General features: G+C 45.3%; 1 protein-coding gene across 2 annotated transcripts; it reads right to left on the bottom strand.

The window, feature by feature from the left end:
- Window positions 1–310: 310 nt before the first annotated feature.
- On the bottom strand, window positions 311–16,199 carry scn1ba (sodium channel, voltage-gated, type I, beta a). Of its 2 annotated transcripts, XM_080858292.1 has the most exons (6): window positions 15,420–16,199; window positions 6,376–6,542; window positions 4,703–4,946; window positions 3,381–3,522; window positions 2,877–2,948; window positions 311–2,599 (listed from the first exon to the last, which is right to left on the bottom strand). In XM_080858292.1, the coding sequence occupies exons 1-5, from the start codon at window positions 15,472–15,474 to the stop codon at window positions 2,882–2,884; spliced, it is 675 nt and encodes a 224-aa protein (XP_080714418.1). In that variant the 5' UTR covers window positions 15,475–16,199; the 3' UTR covers window positions 311–2,599; window positions 2,877–2,881. The 2 variants fall into 2 exon arrangements, with proteins under 2 accessions (XP_080714418.1, XP_080714419.1); XM_080858293.1 differs by lacking the exon at window positions 2,877–2,948.
- Window positions 16,200–16,691: the final 492 nt, after the last annotated feature.

The raw sequence follows: 16,691 nt of genomic DNA, 5'->3' as shown, positions 1-16,691 counted from the left end.
GTGGATAACAGTGAACTTTTCAATGGACACCAATACAAATATGTGATGGAAACCTATTTATTCCATTACAGTTTAATTAAACTAGTCCAAAATACACACGCTTGTTATGGTATTTGTGAACCATTAGAATTTGTGCCATTTACCCAAAGGTAACACAACACAGAACTTTATAGCACAGAACACAAGACACATGTTTTTCATTACATTTTTAATTATACTTAATCATATCCTTTCCATACTTTGTTTGGCAAGCAACATTTTCTCATATACATGAAATGCATACTGTTTATTTTATAGCTTTTGCCCTCAAAATGTTGTATGTGAACAGTGTATGCTGTCTTGGTGGGAGTGGTCCATCAGTGGACATTCAGTCATGACTGGAAAAGGATGGGGTCATACCAGACAAAAGCACTGATATGCAACAAATATATCATTACCGACCAGGTGCGGTGGGAACTTGTTAATACCTTTCTTAGTGGAAATGTTAAGTGACACACTGAATCATTTTAACTGACAAATGCATTCAGATAGTTTGGAAACATTCGCCCTGAAAAGCAACAAGCAAACCTGGTGCTCATTTTATTAGCTAAGAGGAATCAAACCACTAAAGACCGCACCATCAGATCTTTTTAAGTTTCCAAAGTCATGCAGTATAAACGCTCTAGCCAGTAGTATCACAAGGGGCAATATCCTAAAGGTAACAAAACCAGCAGCCGTACTTTGGGAATGTTTGTCGTCACCTCCATAATAGGCGTCACACATAATGAATGGCAGTTGGTCTGGCAGTGTTATGCTTCCTCCTGCAGGCAAGATGGGGCACTCACTGCCTGAGGTTGGTAAAGGGAGCGCGGTGAGAGACTAATTAATCTCACAGGCTTAATAAGTGACCTTGATAACACGCAGTAGCCTTTACCATTTTTGCCTTTTTCTGTTTGCTTTCACTTTCACTCAAAACAGCTTGGCCCCTCTGCATTTAGTCTATACAGCCTACTCAATTTTGTTCAGAGGTTCGAAAAAATGTCCGCACTAGGCACACGTGAGACAATTTCAACATTGCATCCCGAGCATTGGAGGATTGCCCACCAAAGCGAATAATGGAGAACTGTCATGCAGCCCTTAGTTGAAAGAAAACAATCTTCATATTTCTGTCTTTAACTATAGGGATCAAGGCAGAGACATTTTCAGGGAATACAAAACAGACTTTAAAATGTGATAGGCTACCCGTCACATAGAAAATCGACATCCCTTTCTCATAACTTTGGCATAAAAAGAGACACATTTCATCAGCAAAAACACCTGCCATGGCGTTTTCAGAGGATTTTAGCTATAGAAAATGTATGCCTGTCCAGATCTTACTGTCTATATCAGGCCCCTAACATATGCTTCCTCTACATAGTTCTTGATTCTTGAGAAAGCCTACACATGAGAAATTGTCTTTAGAGAAAATAGCTTAAAATCTCAAAATGCATGCTACGAATAGGTGGGCCACCTGTACTGAATGTTAGAGTCTAGGCTATGTCTGTGTGAGTTAGTGAATCGATTTCAGTAAAAAGATAAAACCTTATCAAAACTGACCACTAGGGTCATCTGTATAATTCCAATGCATCAGAGAGTAAGTAATAACCTATATGTATATATTTACAGAGGCGGGACTTGTGTGATGGCTACGCGTGGAATGGGGGCCTGGAGAAATGTACAACTGTGGTGTGCACTTGTGCCTAAACGGCAATGATGTGCTTTGTGATGGTTAAAAAAAATAGGGGATGTATAACTTTTCAGTAACCGTCACCGCATAAAAACATGCATGCAGTCAGAAGGAAGCTCTATTTTCTCTCTCGCCAGTTATCCAATCACAGCCAGCTGTTGTTACAATGGAATACTTTACCAGCTGCATGTTTATGCTCCAGTTCACTTCTGAGATGACTTATGAGTTCACTTATGAGGTGTCTAGTGCTCCATGACAGAGAGCTTGGCCTTTCAGTTGCACCTCCTCCGTTATTTTTTTTTTGCCTGTATATACGATATACTATGCATCTATATCAAATATATTTGATCTAAATTCATATCATTCCAGAAGCTGATATTCTTCATTAAACAGATCTCTGGTTAAATCAGTAGAGATACCTTTGAAATACACTGATGTAGAGTATGTATAACCAGGGTGTCAATAAGTGATGCCATACAATAGTGCATATTTACAACTTCATAACATTTGCTATTGTAGGTATTGTCTTTCATATAGACATAAAAATGCCATTTCTCCTTAGCTTAAAAATGCCCAAGGTCATCAATTCATTGGAATTGAATTCCTCACCATGTACATTGTTACGTCCTTATCTATACTTATCTATAAGTGAAAACTGAACTACGTCTTTCTGACACGTCAAATGCGAGGCAGAAAGTGTTAATGCTACTGTGAGGTCCAGACGTCTTAATGACATGAAGCACTCTCGGATGGGTCTTCAGTCTAAGTGGGTGCTGCTGTGTGAAGAGATGAATGGTGTTGGATAAAAGAGCTGGCCCAATGCCGAGGCTGCTTAGGGTGGAGAAGTGGGGATTGGAGCGTTAGGCCTGATGTATGGAGACTTTTTTGGTGGTCCTGAAATGATGAGATACAGACTTGTAATACAGAAATAAAAATGATGAGAATTACATAAAAATATCTTTCACTAAATGTCCCTTGATGTTACGTTATTTTTCCACCAATGCATTATTAATCACAGCAGTGGTCGAATTCTGAGAATATTTCAGATGTGTTCCAGTTTCAGCTGGACACGCCACAGGGAGGGAAAGAAGGCAGTGAAAAAAAAGCAGAGGAGAGAGATTGGACAGGTGGCCTGTTGGGTGCTACGTTAGCAGCTAGAAGACAGACCTACCTGTGTTACTCTTCCTCTTGAACAGCTGCACAGTTATCTTTACTCTCTGAAGCTATGGCTAAGTACTCCGCCCTGAGAGAGAGAAGGGAAAAGGAAAGAATAGACAGGGTGTAAAGATAAGAAAGAGAAAGAGAAAGAGAGAGAGAGAAATAAAGAGTTGAGAAAAGCAGAAAAATAAGGCAGAAAGGCACAGCAGAGTCATTTTTCAAGGGCAGAAAACACAGGCTGGCACCAGAGTCGGAAACACAGGCTGGCATAAGAGACAGGGAAGTACGCATGCATTAAGAAGAAGACAGGAGGATTGGGATGTCAACCTTAGAGCAACACTTTAAGTAAGAAAATAAGAATAGAGAAGCTCCCAGCTCAGGCGCTTGTCTTGCAGTCTCTCCAAGAGACGACGGAGCACAGCCTCACAGGGACACTCCCTCCATCCCTTGGCCATACACCGCGGGTGGAGCACACATGGGTGAAGCGGGGCCTAAAAGAGGCGGTTGGTGTACTTACGCGCTCTCTCTCAAAGCCTCCTCTCCGGCTGCCGCTATCTTCCGGTAACAGTACACCATCTCAACCACCAGCCACACCTGCAGGCCGATGATCGATACATACATCATTATCTCCGAGAGGATGGAGGCGATGCTTCGGGTGGCTGGAGGGGGGAGAAGTTACAGAGTCACGGGCGTGTGGGGGGTAAACGGGCAGGTAAGTGTGCAAGGAAATGCACTCAACTTCAAAATGGAAGAATGGCAGGATGGCTCAATGCCAGAGCGGCACTTCCAAAAAGCTATTATCTACTCAGTTCTCTTCAAACTGCTGAATTTGCTAATCACTTGTAATACACCAAACTGCCCACAGGAGTATGCTATTTAAAACACAACTATTCCCTCCCAAGTAAATACAAAGGCTAAAAATACATCCTTGTTTTTGGACATCTTAAATCGGATAGTTTAATGGGGCCATTATGTGTGCAGTTAGCTTACTCAAGTCAGAAAGAGCAGGAGGAAAGTGTAGCGCTTGCGTTTCTTTTCACCTGACATCACAGAGCCTTCTATTATCACAGTCTAGCCAGTCTATTTTACAACACACACAAAGGCCATATCCTCTGTTGACCTGTTGTTAAAATTTTAATCTGTGGGACCAGACGGATAACGTAACAGTGCCTTTTATCTGCACTGTCTTAATGGTTTACATGTGTGTGGTAATCCTGCTACCAAATACCTAACCTGGAGTTACCAGACTGGAATGACGGTTTGACAGCTCTCAACTGAGTAGAGCTTGGCTAATCAAGCTACTCTATCTGGTGATTCCTGTGAAAGCTAACATATACAATGTTGCAGCACTACAACAACCGCCATGACCCCCTAACTATATGGTATATGTTGGTATACAGTGATATGGTTATGGTTATGGTTATATTATTGTTATAGACGCTTTTGTCCAAAGTGAATATCTATACTACCCTAATTTTCTCTTGCATGTGTGGTATATATCCTATCCAACTGACTTCTATACAAATATGCTAAGAGCATGCAGGAATAAATGTTTTATATATGAATAAAAGCTTTTTAGACACGGGAACAATAACAACTCTGGAAGTTTTTTGGAGAATTGGAGATTAAAACACTACTGGACCCCAAGACTTTATGACAGCACCAAGACCAAAATTTTTTATGTTACTTCCACCTCTTATCGCCTGTCACACTCCTCTCACACTCCGCTATCACACTCCGCTCTCACACACTCCTCTCACATTCCTGTCACACTCCTCTCACACTCCGCCTTTCACACTCCTCTCTCACACTCCTGTCTCACACTCCGCTGTCACTCACCCCTGGCCACCACCTTCATCTTGACGGTCTTGGTGATGTTGGTGTGGAACTCGTAGTTTGGGAAGGAGAGTATGCGGTCGAAGAAACAGCGGTAGGTGCCTGTGTCATTGAAGGTGACGTTGAGGATGTAGATGGAACCATCCTGCACGTCTAACGTGTTCTTGCTGCCGTTCCAGTCAAGGCGCTCAAAGAAACGATCATCACGGATGTCATATGGGTTGGCAGGGTCTTCATAGGTGTAGATCTACGGAAGGCAGCAGAGGAAACTAGTCATCTAGGATGAAAGATTTGGATTCCACACCCCACACAGTTTTATGACTGGTTTTCTCACTTTACCTTTAACACAATGATCAATATTATAGCCTTGTGAGAGAATGAGTAAAAAAGGCCAAGGTAGGGCCATATAACTGCTAATTGAGGACCACCATCTAAGCCAGGAAAAACTATTATTATTAATAATATTCTCTCTCACACCCCAAAGTTAGATTATGTTTGCAGAAGAATTAAATCCCAGTTGTACTTATCTGCAATTCTATTGTTTTATTGTCAGCAATAGTCCCGAAAGAACAAAAGTTTGGATGGGTAAAGCATTCACAGTTGTCAACACACATGACCCTTGATGCCAAGGCAACCTAAGTACATCCAGGTTGCAGTTTTTATTGCAGATCAGCACACCCTGTGACCCTGCCAGGCCCTCACTGAACTCAGAATAGACAAAAAAGGTCAAAGGTTAAACTTCTGTTTACATACACTCTGTCCTTGACATTCCCTTCAGTAGTAACAGGTTACACAATGTTGTGCTGTACCCAAGCAAAGGGTCCACACACAAGCATGCACACAGCAATGTGCTCTCACCATACTGTAAGTAAACACGTTTTATATCTAATTTCTGATGGCCTAATGTGATTCCATCAACACCGTTGAAGCATTTTGGGACTTGAGGAAGAAATACAATTTCAGGAAAGTCAAGCCTCCTAGTCTTGAAATACACCACTGGCTATGTGGAAATATTGTCACATAGCTTCCGTTGTCACATGTGTAACACATTTCGGCTTCAGCAACTGGCCTAAGCTAGATGACATCCTTCAAATAGCAAATCTGTCAGTAAACCTTGAGGTGGTGGTTCCCTTTGACGAAATGCTGAGCTGAGGCCAAGGTCTCTTGTTAATGGACTACACTCAGCTCGATGAGGGTTTGCTGCCAACAGCCAATGCAATGAAAAAGCAACTCGGCATGAAAAATGCAAGCGAGCGTCTGCTCTTTTGTGAGAGATGTATAGAGATGTATAGCTCTAACTCCACTGCAGACCGAGAGGGGGAAATGGCAGCCTAATGGACTACCCATACGGAACAGTAAACACTTAGATGTCAACTCAGAGACTCTTTTAGACCCATAGATTATAGGCATAATGGAGGATGTGGTTTCATGTGATTTGTAGCACTACTTTCAATACATCAAATATGTTGAGTAATCCCCCCCCCCCCACCCCCACCCTAAGTGCAGTGCAAAAGGGCCACCCATGGCAGAGAATAGTTCATGGTTCAGCATATTCAAAAATACATCTATACAGACGTTCATAACATTGTGAGTATAGACACAAATGCACACACACAACGACCACTTCCCTTGGTCGTGCTTCAGGTGTGGATGTAAGAGAGAGGGACCATACTCACGTGGGCGAATTCGGCCTCCCCCTTGGCCATGAAGTACCAGTCCACGCTGGCCCTGGCCTCCACCTCCCCTCTCATCTTGCAGGAGATGCAGCCCAGCTTGAAGCCCCGGCCAGCCACCGCCTCCGTGTCCGAGTTCACCTCCACACACGCCGCATGGCTGAGACGGGCTGAGGACAGACCATGGGGTCAGAGGTCAGAGGTCATGACCCGCAATCAGAACCCTAATACAATTCTGATTCTGATTCTGATTCTGATTCTAATTCTGATTCTGATTCTGATTCCTAAATCCGTTTCACAGAGAAGGGCCCAGTCTCCTGGAATGGGGCTCTGGACTAGCTCCGGACTAAAGCGTGACACAGCCCCATTTCTTCTTTTAAGTCAAAAGTTAGTCCAAGACTAGTCTGGATCCCAATATAGAAAACTAGTACTAAAACATTACAGGTAATGTGCTCTGACTAAGCTGGGTTATAGCCACCTATTAATGGTGTTGTTTTGTTTATGTACATAAATGACTGGCTTCAAGGTCTATCTGCCTGGAAAGGTTTTGATTTGTAGCTGCTGCAAGCACTCCTTATGTACAATGTTAGCAATGGGGCATGAGACAACACGAAAACTTCATTAGTCTTCAGGTGCTCATTTGCGTGCTGGTTCCCATCGCTCACATCTGCATGCTGTTTTTTTGTTGTTATTGTTGTTGTTGTTGTTGTTGTTGTTGTTGTAGTTCATATCAAGACATGTTTTGTTTGTTTTGCATAGTTTATTTCCACTCATTTTCGGAAGGTGATGTCTATTTTTAGATCCTAATCAACTGTGCTACGTGTCAACAACACAGTCATGGTTGTTTTGAAACACAGCTAAATATTTAGCCTGTCACAAAAGGCACGAAAACACCTTTCCGTATGAGGGGAAATAAATAGCCCGCAGCTGCTTTATTCACAATCTCTTACAGACGGACCTATGTCAATTATCTATTATCATATATAGAAGCATGGGACTATATATGCCATCAAGACACACACATCGGCAGAGAGAAACACACCTGTCCTTCCAGGTGTCTCTCACACCGCCCCCTGTAGTTCGACTGAAGCATCTGCATCGCTGTAAATGTACATATTTAACAGTAACACTATGCTACAAGTACTCCTGCCGGACGTCAACCAATGATCCTGGGCTATTTCCAACTATGACTGCTGCAGTCTCTGCAGATCTTTTTTGAACGCACACAGTGGAAGCACTAGTCATACACAATCACATTCTGACACCATCCTCGCCTTCTCTTTACATTGAACTGGATTACGATTTCTGTAAACATGATTTGATATTGCTATTTTTTTTTTTTCATCAGAACATTCTGGAAAAATCCACAGAGTTTATTTTCTTCACAGCTGGAAGAAAGAAAGGAGTTCTTGGGGGGGGGGGGGGGGGACAGTGGGTATGCAGCAGTACTTCTGAGGCAGGGAGGAAAAGGAGAAGAAGAAAAGAGGAAAGCAGGAAAAAAGAGAGAGAGAAGAGAGGGAGGAAGAGAGGGAGAAAGAGAGGGTGGATTAACACAGTTCTGAGTAACAGTCACACAGCCATAGTTGTGACAGCATTTAGGGAAAGAGAAACGAGTAAATGCTGTCTGATGTACTGTAATCGGAGACAAGGGGGGGTCGGGGCAGAAAGAGAGCGAAAAGAAGATCGGAAAGAGTTATAAACAGAACTATCACATAAGCTTCTTCCACTCACAGAAAGCAGGAAAAAGAGGGAGTCAAACTGCACGAATTAAGATGACAGAGAGGAGCAGACATCTATAAACTTGGGAATGAGCACAGTTCTTCCATGACATACAGTACACAAGCACAGAGCACAGGGACACAGGTACATGACAGACACAAAGAGAGAAAGACAGAAAGAGAGAGAGAGAGAGAGAGAGAGAGAACACTGCACAGCGAGACTGACAGCACAGAGGGGAAAGGAGGTGGGGAAGAAACAGTGCAGAAGACAGAGCTGCTGGTGAAAGGCAGGCGTGTGAAAAAAAAACAGGGTGAGGGAAAGATGGAGAGACAGAGAAAGTGGACATATCATTATCAGAATGAGGCATCCCAATCCATGATAGTCCTGAGGCCCAGATGAGCTCCTTGTCTCTAAGGGTAACCAACCACTCGCAATATCAAAGTCATCCTCTAATGCGAGAGCTCGCACACAGATTACGTTACACAACACATCTGCCCCCGAAAAAAAAAAAAAGATTATGAGTCAGGGAGAATCTTTAATCCACGCCATCGGTTTGTGCACCCACAGGCTTTAGCAACAAAAAGCGTTCTCCTGGGCCAGCTGACTGTCTGTCTGCCTGCCTGCCCGGGCTGTCTGTCTGCCTGCCTGCCTGCAAGGGCTGTCTGTCTGCCTGCCTGCCCGGGCTGTCTGCCTGCCTGCCTGCCAGGGCTGTCTGTCTGCCTGCCTGCCTGAAAAAGAGCTTCACTAATCTGCTGCTCCCTTGAACTAGGCTGCCTGACGGTTTACGAGGGAACCTGCCTGACAAACAATTCTCCATTTTCTCAGTGGAAACCCAGGCTGGATCAAAGGTCTGCAAAGATCACCAGAGGGCTAGAGAAAGAGAGGCATGGAGAAACGAAACATAACACATAAAACATAGGCAAAACAGCAGGGGCTTGTCAGGGTCCCTTGGCCAACATTTTCCATTCACGTGACAGATGTACGGAGACTTGTATCCAGGGAAAATGCCAAGCAACTATGACATTTCCCTGGACACAGGGCTCTTGATGGGCTGTTTTTCCATAGGAGCACAATGTGTTTCTTTCTTTCTCTGCTCACGATCATCATCGACAACATCCTCGTCTTCAATAAGGACAGTGTGTGAGGAGACACACACTGGTCTGGGGACAGACGGCGAGCAGAGGACACCACCTCAGGGGCACTGAACACTACATCTATTTTAGAGATGGAAATTTGAGAGAATGGAGGGAAGAATGCATCCCTTTCTTCTCTTTTTTTCTTTCACATCTGCACGGGCGCCTCTGTCGACAGATCCCGAATGTTTAATCAGATTACATACTAATAAAATGTATCTATCCCAACTAATTTGTCCTTGCACGACCTCCATATTCTATCTATCTGACATACAAAAATGCTCATACAATCCCAGTCTGCAGCAGACGCGCACGTCTTCAGACATCTTGTGGTGTTACACAACGGGAATACCAGACCATGATTCACATTGCGTCAGTGCAGCAGAGGGCACTCTGCAGGGAGATGACCAACGGCAAAAATAAATAATTAAAATAAAAATCCATTAGGAGCTTAGTCGCCTTTGCTCTTGTTTCTGCCTGTCTCAAGCCCTTCTTCCTCTCCTACTTACTCCCTCTCATCCTCTCTTTCTTTATCTCTCTCTCTCTCTCTCTCTCTCTCTCTCTCTCTCTCTCTCTCTCTCTCTCCTCATCTTCACACACCCTACACTGAGCTGATTAATGAACACGTTTCCTGAGTCTGGGACAATGGAGGCACATCTCTATTTTCACACACCTTTGTTCTTCTTTCTCCATGTATTTTTAAAATATATTTTGTACGTCGTTTTGGATAAAGGCGTCTGCCAAATAACTTAACCTCAAACTTAACCTTTGAAGGCGCGAGCAGCAGTAAAACTGATTTTAAGATAAAACTGCACCAAAGTTACAGCAAGGCGCCTGATCTCTGGTGGAGGCCCAGGCCTCTCTCCAAAACCCTTTTGTAGCAAAATTATAAAGGACTCTCTCTCTCTCTCTTTCCTACAGTCTAGTGGCCATCTAACATCTAACTCTCTGTCAGGTCCACTTCCTATCCTCTCCCAGCCACCCCCCCAGGGGCGTAGCCACATGGTGGCCAGGGGGGGCCACAGCCACCATTGGTCAGAGAATGGCCACCCTGCCGGCCCCCCTCAACCTAACAGCTTGGCAAAAAAAACAAAAAACAATAACGTAAACGGTATAAAGCTGAAATAAATGCATTAGTATTTTTTTATGAAGTCGTCTTATATTGTCATTTGTCACTTAGGCTACAAACCCCATATTCGCAGTTTTAAAATATAGTTTTTGTCAATCAAGTGCCACCCCAAATAAAAGACTGGACAGAAATGGCCCCCTCCAGAAATAATGTCCTGGCTATGCCCCTGCACCCCCCTCTCCTCCCTTCCCACCCTCCATCTCTGGCCACGAGGCGGGCTCCAGAATGCTGAGCAGCACAAGCTGTCAGTTACACGACCAACTGCCATATAGCTTCTCAAAAGATACTTGAACGCCCACACCACACACACAATGAAACCCACACAGAGACACACACACATGCATACTGTACATGCAATCAGAACAGACACATGAATGAACATGCGCATGAGATACATGTCTATTCATGAGATACATGTCTGTGGTTGTTGGTGGTGTGTGTGTGTGTGTGTGACTGTGTGTGTGTGTGTGTGTGTGTGTGTGTGTGTGTGTGTGTGTGTGTGTGTGTGTGTGTGTGTGTGTGTGTGTGTGTGTGTGTGTGTGTGTGTGTGTGTGTGTGTGTGCGTGTGTGTGCGTGTGTGTGTGTGTTGGGAGGAGGATGAACAGGAGCCCTTCAGGAGTTTTTTCCACGCAGCTCACAGAGAGCTCGCGCGTGAGGCACCCATGACATAAGCACTGTGGGGATCCCTCTGATTGTGGGCAGAGCCACACTGAGACGACCTCATCAGGAGACACCGAGCAGCCCCGCAGTCCCACCCCACACACGCTCACACACGCTGGTCAGTCTCATCTCACACACGCTCACACACGCTAACACACGCTCACACACGCTGATCAGTCTCATCTCACACCGCTCACACACGCTGATCAGTCTCACCTCACACCGCTCACACACGCTCACACACGCTAACACACGCTCACACACGCTAACACACGCTCACACACGCTGATCAGTCTCACCTCACACCACTCACACACGCTGATCAGTCTCACCTCACACCGCTCACACACGCTCACACACGCTCACACACGCTCACACACGCTCACACACGCTAACACACGCTCACACACGCTAACACACGCTCACACACGCTCACACACGCTCACACACGCTGATCAGTCTCACCTCACACCGCTCACACACGCTGATCAGTCTCACCTCACACCGCTCACACACGCTCACACACGCTCACACACGCTCACACATGCTCACACACACTGAGTGCCGACTGAACAGTCTCACCTCCCACCACTCACACACGCTAACACACGCTCACACACGCTGACCAGTCTCACCTCACACACGCTCACACACACTCACACACGCTCACACACGCTCACACACGCTCACACACGCTGATCCGTCTCACCTCACACCGCTCACACACGCTCACACACGCTCACATACAGTGGTTGTGATGAGAGAGCAAGAAAATAATCTGACCCAAATGAATCAACAACCTCACTAAGGATTAGTAATTTTAAAACCCCAGGTCTCTCCCCCATTCATTGGCATCTGCAGGCTGGTGCTGCCTGTGACTCTACCCCCCTCCAGGTCCAGTATTGTCATCAGGCCAATGCCGCATTAGTCCACACGGACCCCGTCCCATCTGTCAGGGGCCCTTTTGTGCAACACACCTCCCTTACCACAACAGCAAACATCCCTGTGAATGGCTGCCGGCCATCTGACCTTGGTGGGGGGAGGAGAGGGGAGGGCAGGAGAGTCCTGAGAGCTCAGAGATTATCTGGCCGCCACCGAAAAACTCCTGCTTAATAAACGTTTGTTAGTCAGTGGCCGTTGAAAAGTGAAGTACTGTTCTCAGGGGAGAGGGAGTGCTTATAGGGACGATGATTCAAGGCGAAATAAATATCCCTCCCTGTCTCAACTAAACGTGTTTGTCCAATTCCATCTGTTAGTGCTGCTGGTGACTGAGTCACCTTGGTAACAGCTGACATCCTCAAGGTTTTCATCCATCAAGTGAATGTGTCGCTTGTCGCCATTGGCTAATCTCAGGCCAGGGACAGCCAGTGGCCGCCTCACAATCAATTGAACTCACAATTTAGTTACATGGGGGACAGGTGAAAAGCAGGCGATATGAGACACACTAATGGAGGACTGGTATATAAACCCATCCAGCGGCTCTCGTCGCTTGTCATCCTCCTGTTGTCTGTGCCCTGCCCGCCCAGTCGTTCCCTCTTATCTGGCCTGGGTGAGTGCCCCCCCCCTGTGACTGCCTGTGTCCGAGTCCAATGCTTTTCATTCTGAAAAACACAAGCTTGCACGGAACGAGTGTTTTCATCCAAAAAAGGGTTACACAACTGCTGGCGTTGTGTAACGGATTTAGCCCCTTCTCTTTCCACTCTCGCCCAACTTGCCCTGTTTCAGCCTTTTGCCCGTCTGCTTTTGCCCAACCTGGTTGATGTAAGCAGAGAGTTTCCATTGCGCTAGTTGGTCCCTCTGGGGTTTGGCTCGCAGCCAACCCTTTAAATGTGCATAAGGAGGATATATGAGGAGGGCAACAGAGATCCTCCCCCATGTGAGGTGTCCTCCACCCTCTATTGTGTGTGCACATCTCATCTCATCTCATCTCATCTCATCTCATCTCATCTCATCTCATCTCATCTCGTCTCATCTCATCTCATCCGATCTCATCTCATCTCATCTCATCTCATCTCATCTCATCTCATCTCATCTCATCTCATCCGATCTCATCTCATCTCATCTCATCTCATCTCATCTCATCTCATCTCATCTCATCTCATCCGATCTCATCTCATCTCATCTCATCTCATCTCATCTCATCTCATCTCATCTCATCTCATCCGATCTCATCTCATCTCATCTCATCTCATCTCATCTCATCTCATCTCATCTCATCTCATCTCATCCGATCTCATCTCATCTCATCTCATCTCATCTCATCTCATCTCATCTCGGCCTTTGTTGACACCGCTGTTACATAAACGACCTGCATCAGCAAGAAACGCAGGTTCATCCCCTCAGGGTCTGGGCCGGGGCCCACAACAAAAACGGCCCTTCAAAAGGGGAAGACAACCTAGTGCTCTCACAACCTAGTGTTCTTACAACCTAGTGCTCTCACAACTTAGTGTTCTCACAACTTAGTGCTCTCACAACCTAGTGCTCTCACAACTTAGTGCTCTCACAACCTAGTGCTCTCACAACTTAGTGTTCTTACAACCTAGTGTTCTTACAACCTAGTGCTCTCACAACTTAGTGTTCTTACAACCTAGTGTTCTTACAACCTAGTGCTCTCACAACTTAGTGTTCTTACAACCTAGTGCTCTCACAACTTAGTGTTCTTACAACCTAGTGCTCTCACAACTTAGTGTTCTCACAACCTAGTGCTCTCACAACTTAGTGCTCTCACAACCTAGTGTTCTTACAACCTAGTGCTCTTACAACCTAGTGCTCTCACAACCTAGTGCTCTCACAACTTAGTGCTCTCACAACCTAGTGTTCTTACAACCTAGTGCTCTTACAACCTAGTGCTCTCACAACTTAGTGCTCTCACAACCTAGTGTTCTTACAACCTAGTGCTCTTACAACCTAGTGTTCTTACAACCTAGTGTTCTTACAACCTAGTGTTCTTACAACCTAGTGTTCTTACAACCTAGTGTTCTTACAACCTAGTGTTCTTACAACCTAGTGTTCTTACAACCTAGTGCTCTCACAACCTAGTGCTCTCACAACCTAGTGCTCTCACAACCTAGTGCTCTCACAACCTAGTGCTCTCACAACTTAGTGTTCTCACAACTTAGTGCTCTCACAACTTAGTGCTCTCACAACTTAGTGCTCTCACAACCTAGTGCTCTCACAACCTAGTGCTCTCACAACTTAGTGTTCTCACAACTTAGTGCTCTCACAACTTAGTGTTCTCACAACTTAGTGCTCTCACAACTTAGTGTTCTCACAACCTAGTGCTCTCACAACCTAGTGCTCTCACAACTTAGTGTTCTCACAACCTAGTGCTCTCACAACTTAGTGTTTTCACAACCTCAACGCGCATGTGAAGGGGTATCTTTCACCTCTTGACGATGGCAAATTGGAGAGCTTTTTTTTCTGTGTTCTACTACTTATTGTGCCTGAATGAGAGCACATTCAGTGTTTGGTGTTGGTACTCGCACATTTGCCAGTGTTGCTTTCACACATGTTGACAACAAGCTGTCAGTGGCATATTGGTAGAATGACGGCAGACATAGGAATCATGGGGTACGCTAAGAGTGGCAGCTCGCATCGTATGGTGTACTGGCTTCACTCACACCACTGATGGCACAGTCATCTGTTGCCTCCATCTTACCAACACCACGTGGCTCAACCTCATTACATGCTCCGACCAAGTGGAGTATCTGGTTTAGGCTTTTAGTGGGCGACACTTACACACACACATTCACACACACATTCACACACACACACGCAGACGCACGCACACACACACACACACACACACACACACACACACACACACACACACACACACACACACACACACACACACACACACACACACATACACACACATACATTCACACATACATTCACACACACACATACATTCATACACACACATACATTCACACACATACAAACACACAAAACAGCATGAAATGAGGCTAACAGCAACACAAACTTGTAAATATGAATCTCTGATCCTGATGATTAACATAAATGAATGATGAGTCCTTCATCCTTCAAAACATTTAGATAAATTACCCCCCCACCACACACACACACTTCAGAGAAGACATGTTGATGTCAAAAGCATACTTCAACTTAGTTCAGCTAAGACAATTTCAGGCTTTACCCACGTCATTCCTTCTTTCATAACCCCAGACAATAACACAAACAGACAGTGTGGTTTTGGGGAAACAGATGGAGAGAGAGAGAGAGAGAAAGAGAGAGAGAGAGAGAGAGAGAGAGAGAGAGAGAGAGAGAGAAGAGAGAGAGAGAGAGAGAGAGAGAGAGAGAGAGAGAGAGAGGGAGAGAGAGTGAGAGAGAGTAGTGGTCCATGCATGCCATTACAGCGCTAATCAAGTCAGCCTACTCACCAAGCAGAGTACAGAGAGCGAGGGGGACCAGCAGAATCCGCAGTGCAGACGTCATTTTGGGGAAGACGCGTCTCTCTCTCCTCTTTCACGCACACACACACTCACACACTGTCACTGTCTCTCTCTCTCACACTCACAAAGACACACACACACACTTGTCTTGTGCTCACACAACCCCTGGTAGGGCCGAGATGTGGATCTGAGCAGGTGGTCAGTGAAGAAAGCCTCTCCGTCGCCTCCGACTCCAAAACTACGCGCTAAGGACAAATAACAACAACAGAGAACAGAACAGGAGACAACTGGATCACTACTCGACCCTTGAGCGGCGGAAGAAGGAGTTGAGGTGGTGGGGGACACTCAGAGGGTGTGTCTCTTCCTCCTCCTCCTCCTCCTTGTGCTCTTCCTCCCCAGTCTGTGTTGTGGGATGAGACTGCTCACTAGGGTCAAGTCGGTTCTTAGTTCCAGTTCTAGTCCAAACCCAGGGGTCTCGTCACAGCTCTCGCGTGAGCCTGGTTCAGTTCTCGGTTCTGGTCGTCCAGCACTCAGCGGTCTGTGTGCCTCTAGGTCGACTGGTATCTGATTGCTCGGGGAACATAAAGAAAGGAGCGGCGAACCCAGAAGCCTCGGGTTTCAGGCACTCTGTTTTCAAAGCCTTTGTTCGTCTATTTATAATCACAGACACGTGTGATGGCCAGCGTCCTCCCAGTCAAAGTTAGTCCACAGTTTGTCCGTTTTGCTTCAAAAAAAAATACGCAAGTTTGCGCTGTTGTCAAGGTCATTTTCCAAAGGCCTCACCACTGACGTTCACAATAATGTAGCACATCAATTTTAGGAAGACTAGTGTATGAGGTTTATGGGTTGGAAATAAAACACATACTTGTGCTGTAAATGTCTTATGAAATTTGTGGAAGACAAAGTGTGGAAGACAAAGATGTTTGATGTTCAGAGATGGGCTAGGTTTCAGATGTCTTAGGCATGAATGTATATCTCTATCTGAAGCTTTTGAAAGTGTGTCTGACCAGTGGAGATCTTTGATTAACTAAGAAATTCACAGTGAGTGAAAGTAGTGACAAATGGAAGCATGAAACTGTTCTGATGTCTTTGGCATTGTATGTGCATTACCATTCACATGCAGTAATATTTATTGCTGCTTTCTGCTTATATTGCTCTGTAGTCTATTCCATGTACACAGCTAAACTACATACCTACATCAGAGAACATTCTCAGTTTAAAAAAAAAGTCTACTGCAAATCTACTGCATGCAACACATGC

The sequence above is a fragment of the Sprattus sprattus genome (assembly GCF_963457725.1).
Source record: "Sprattus sprattus genome assembly, chromosome: 19".
Taxonomy (NCBI): domain Eukaryota; kingdom Metazoa; phylum Chordata; class Actinopteri; order Clupeiformes; family Clupeidae; genus Sprattus; species Sprattus sprattus.
This window is presented reverse-complemented; position numbering and strand designations above follow the sequence as displayed.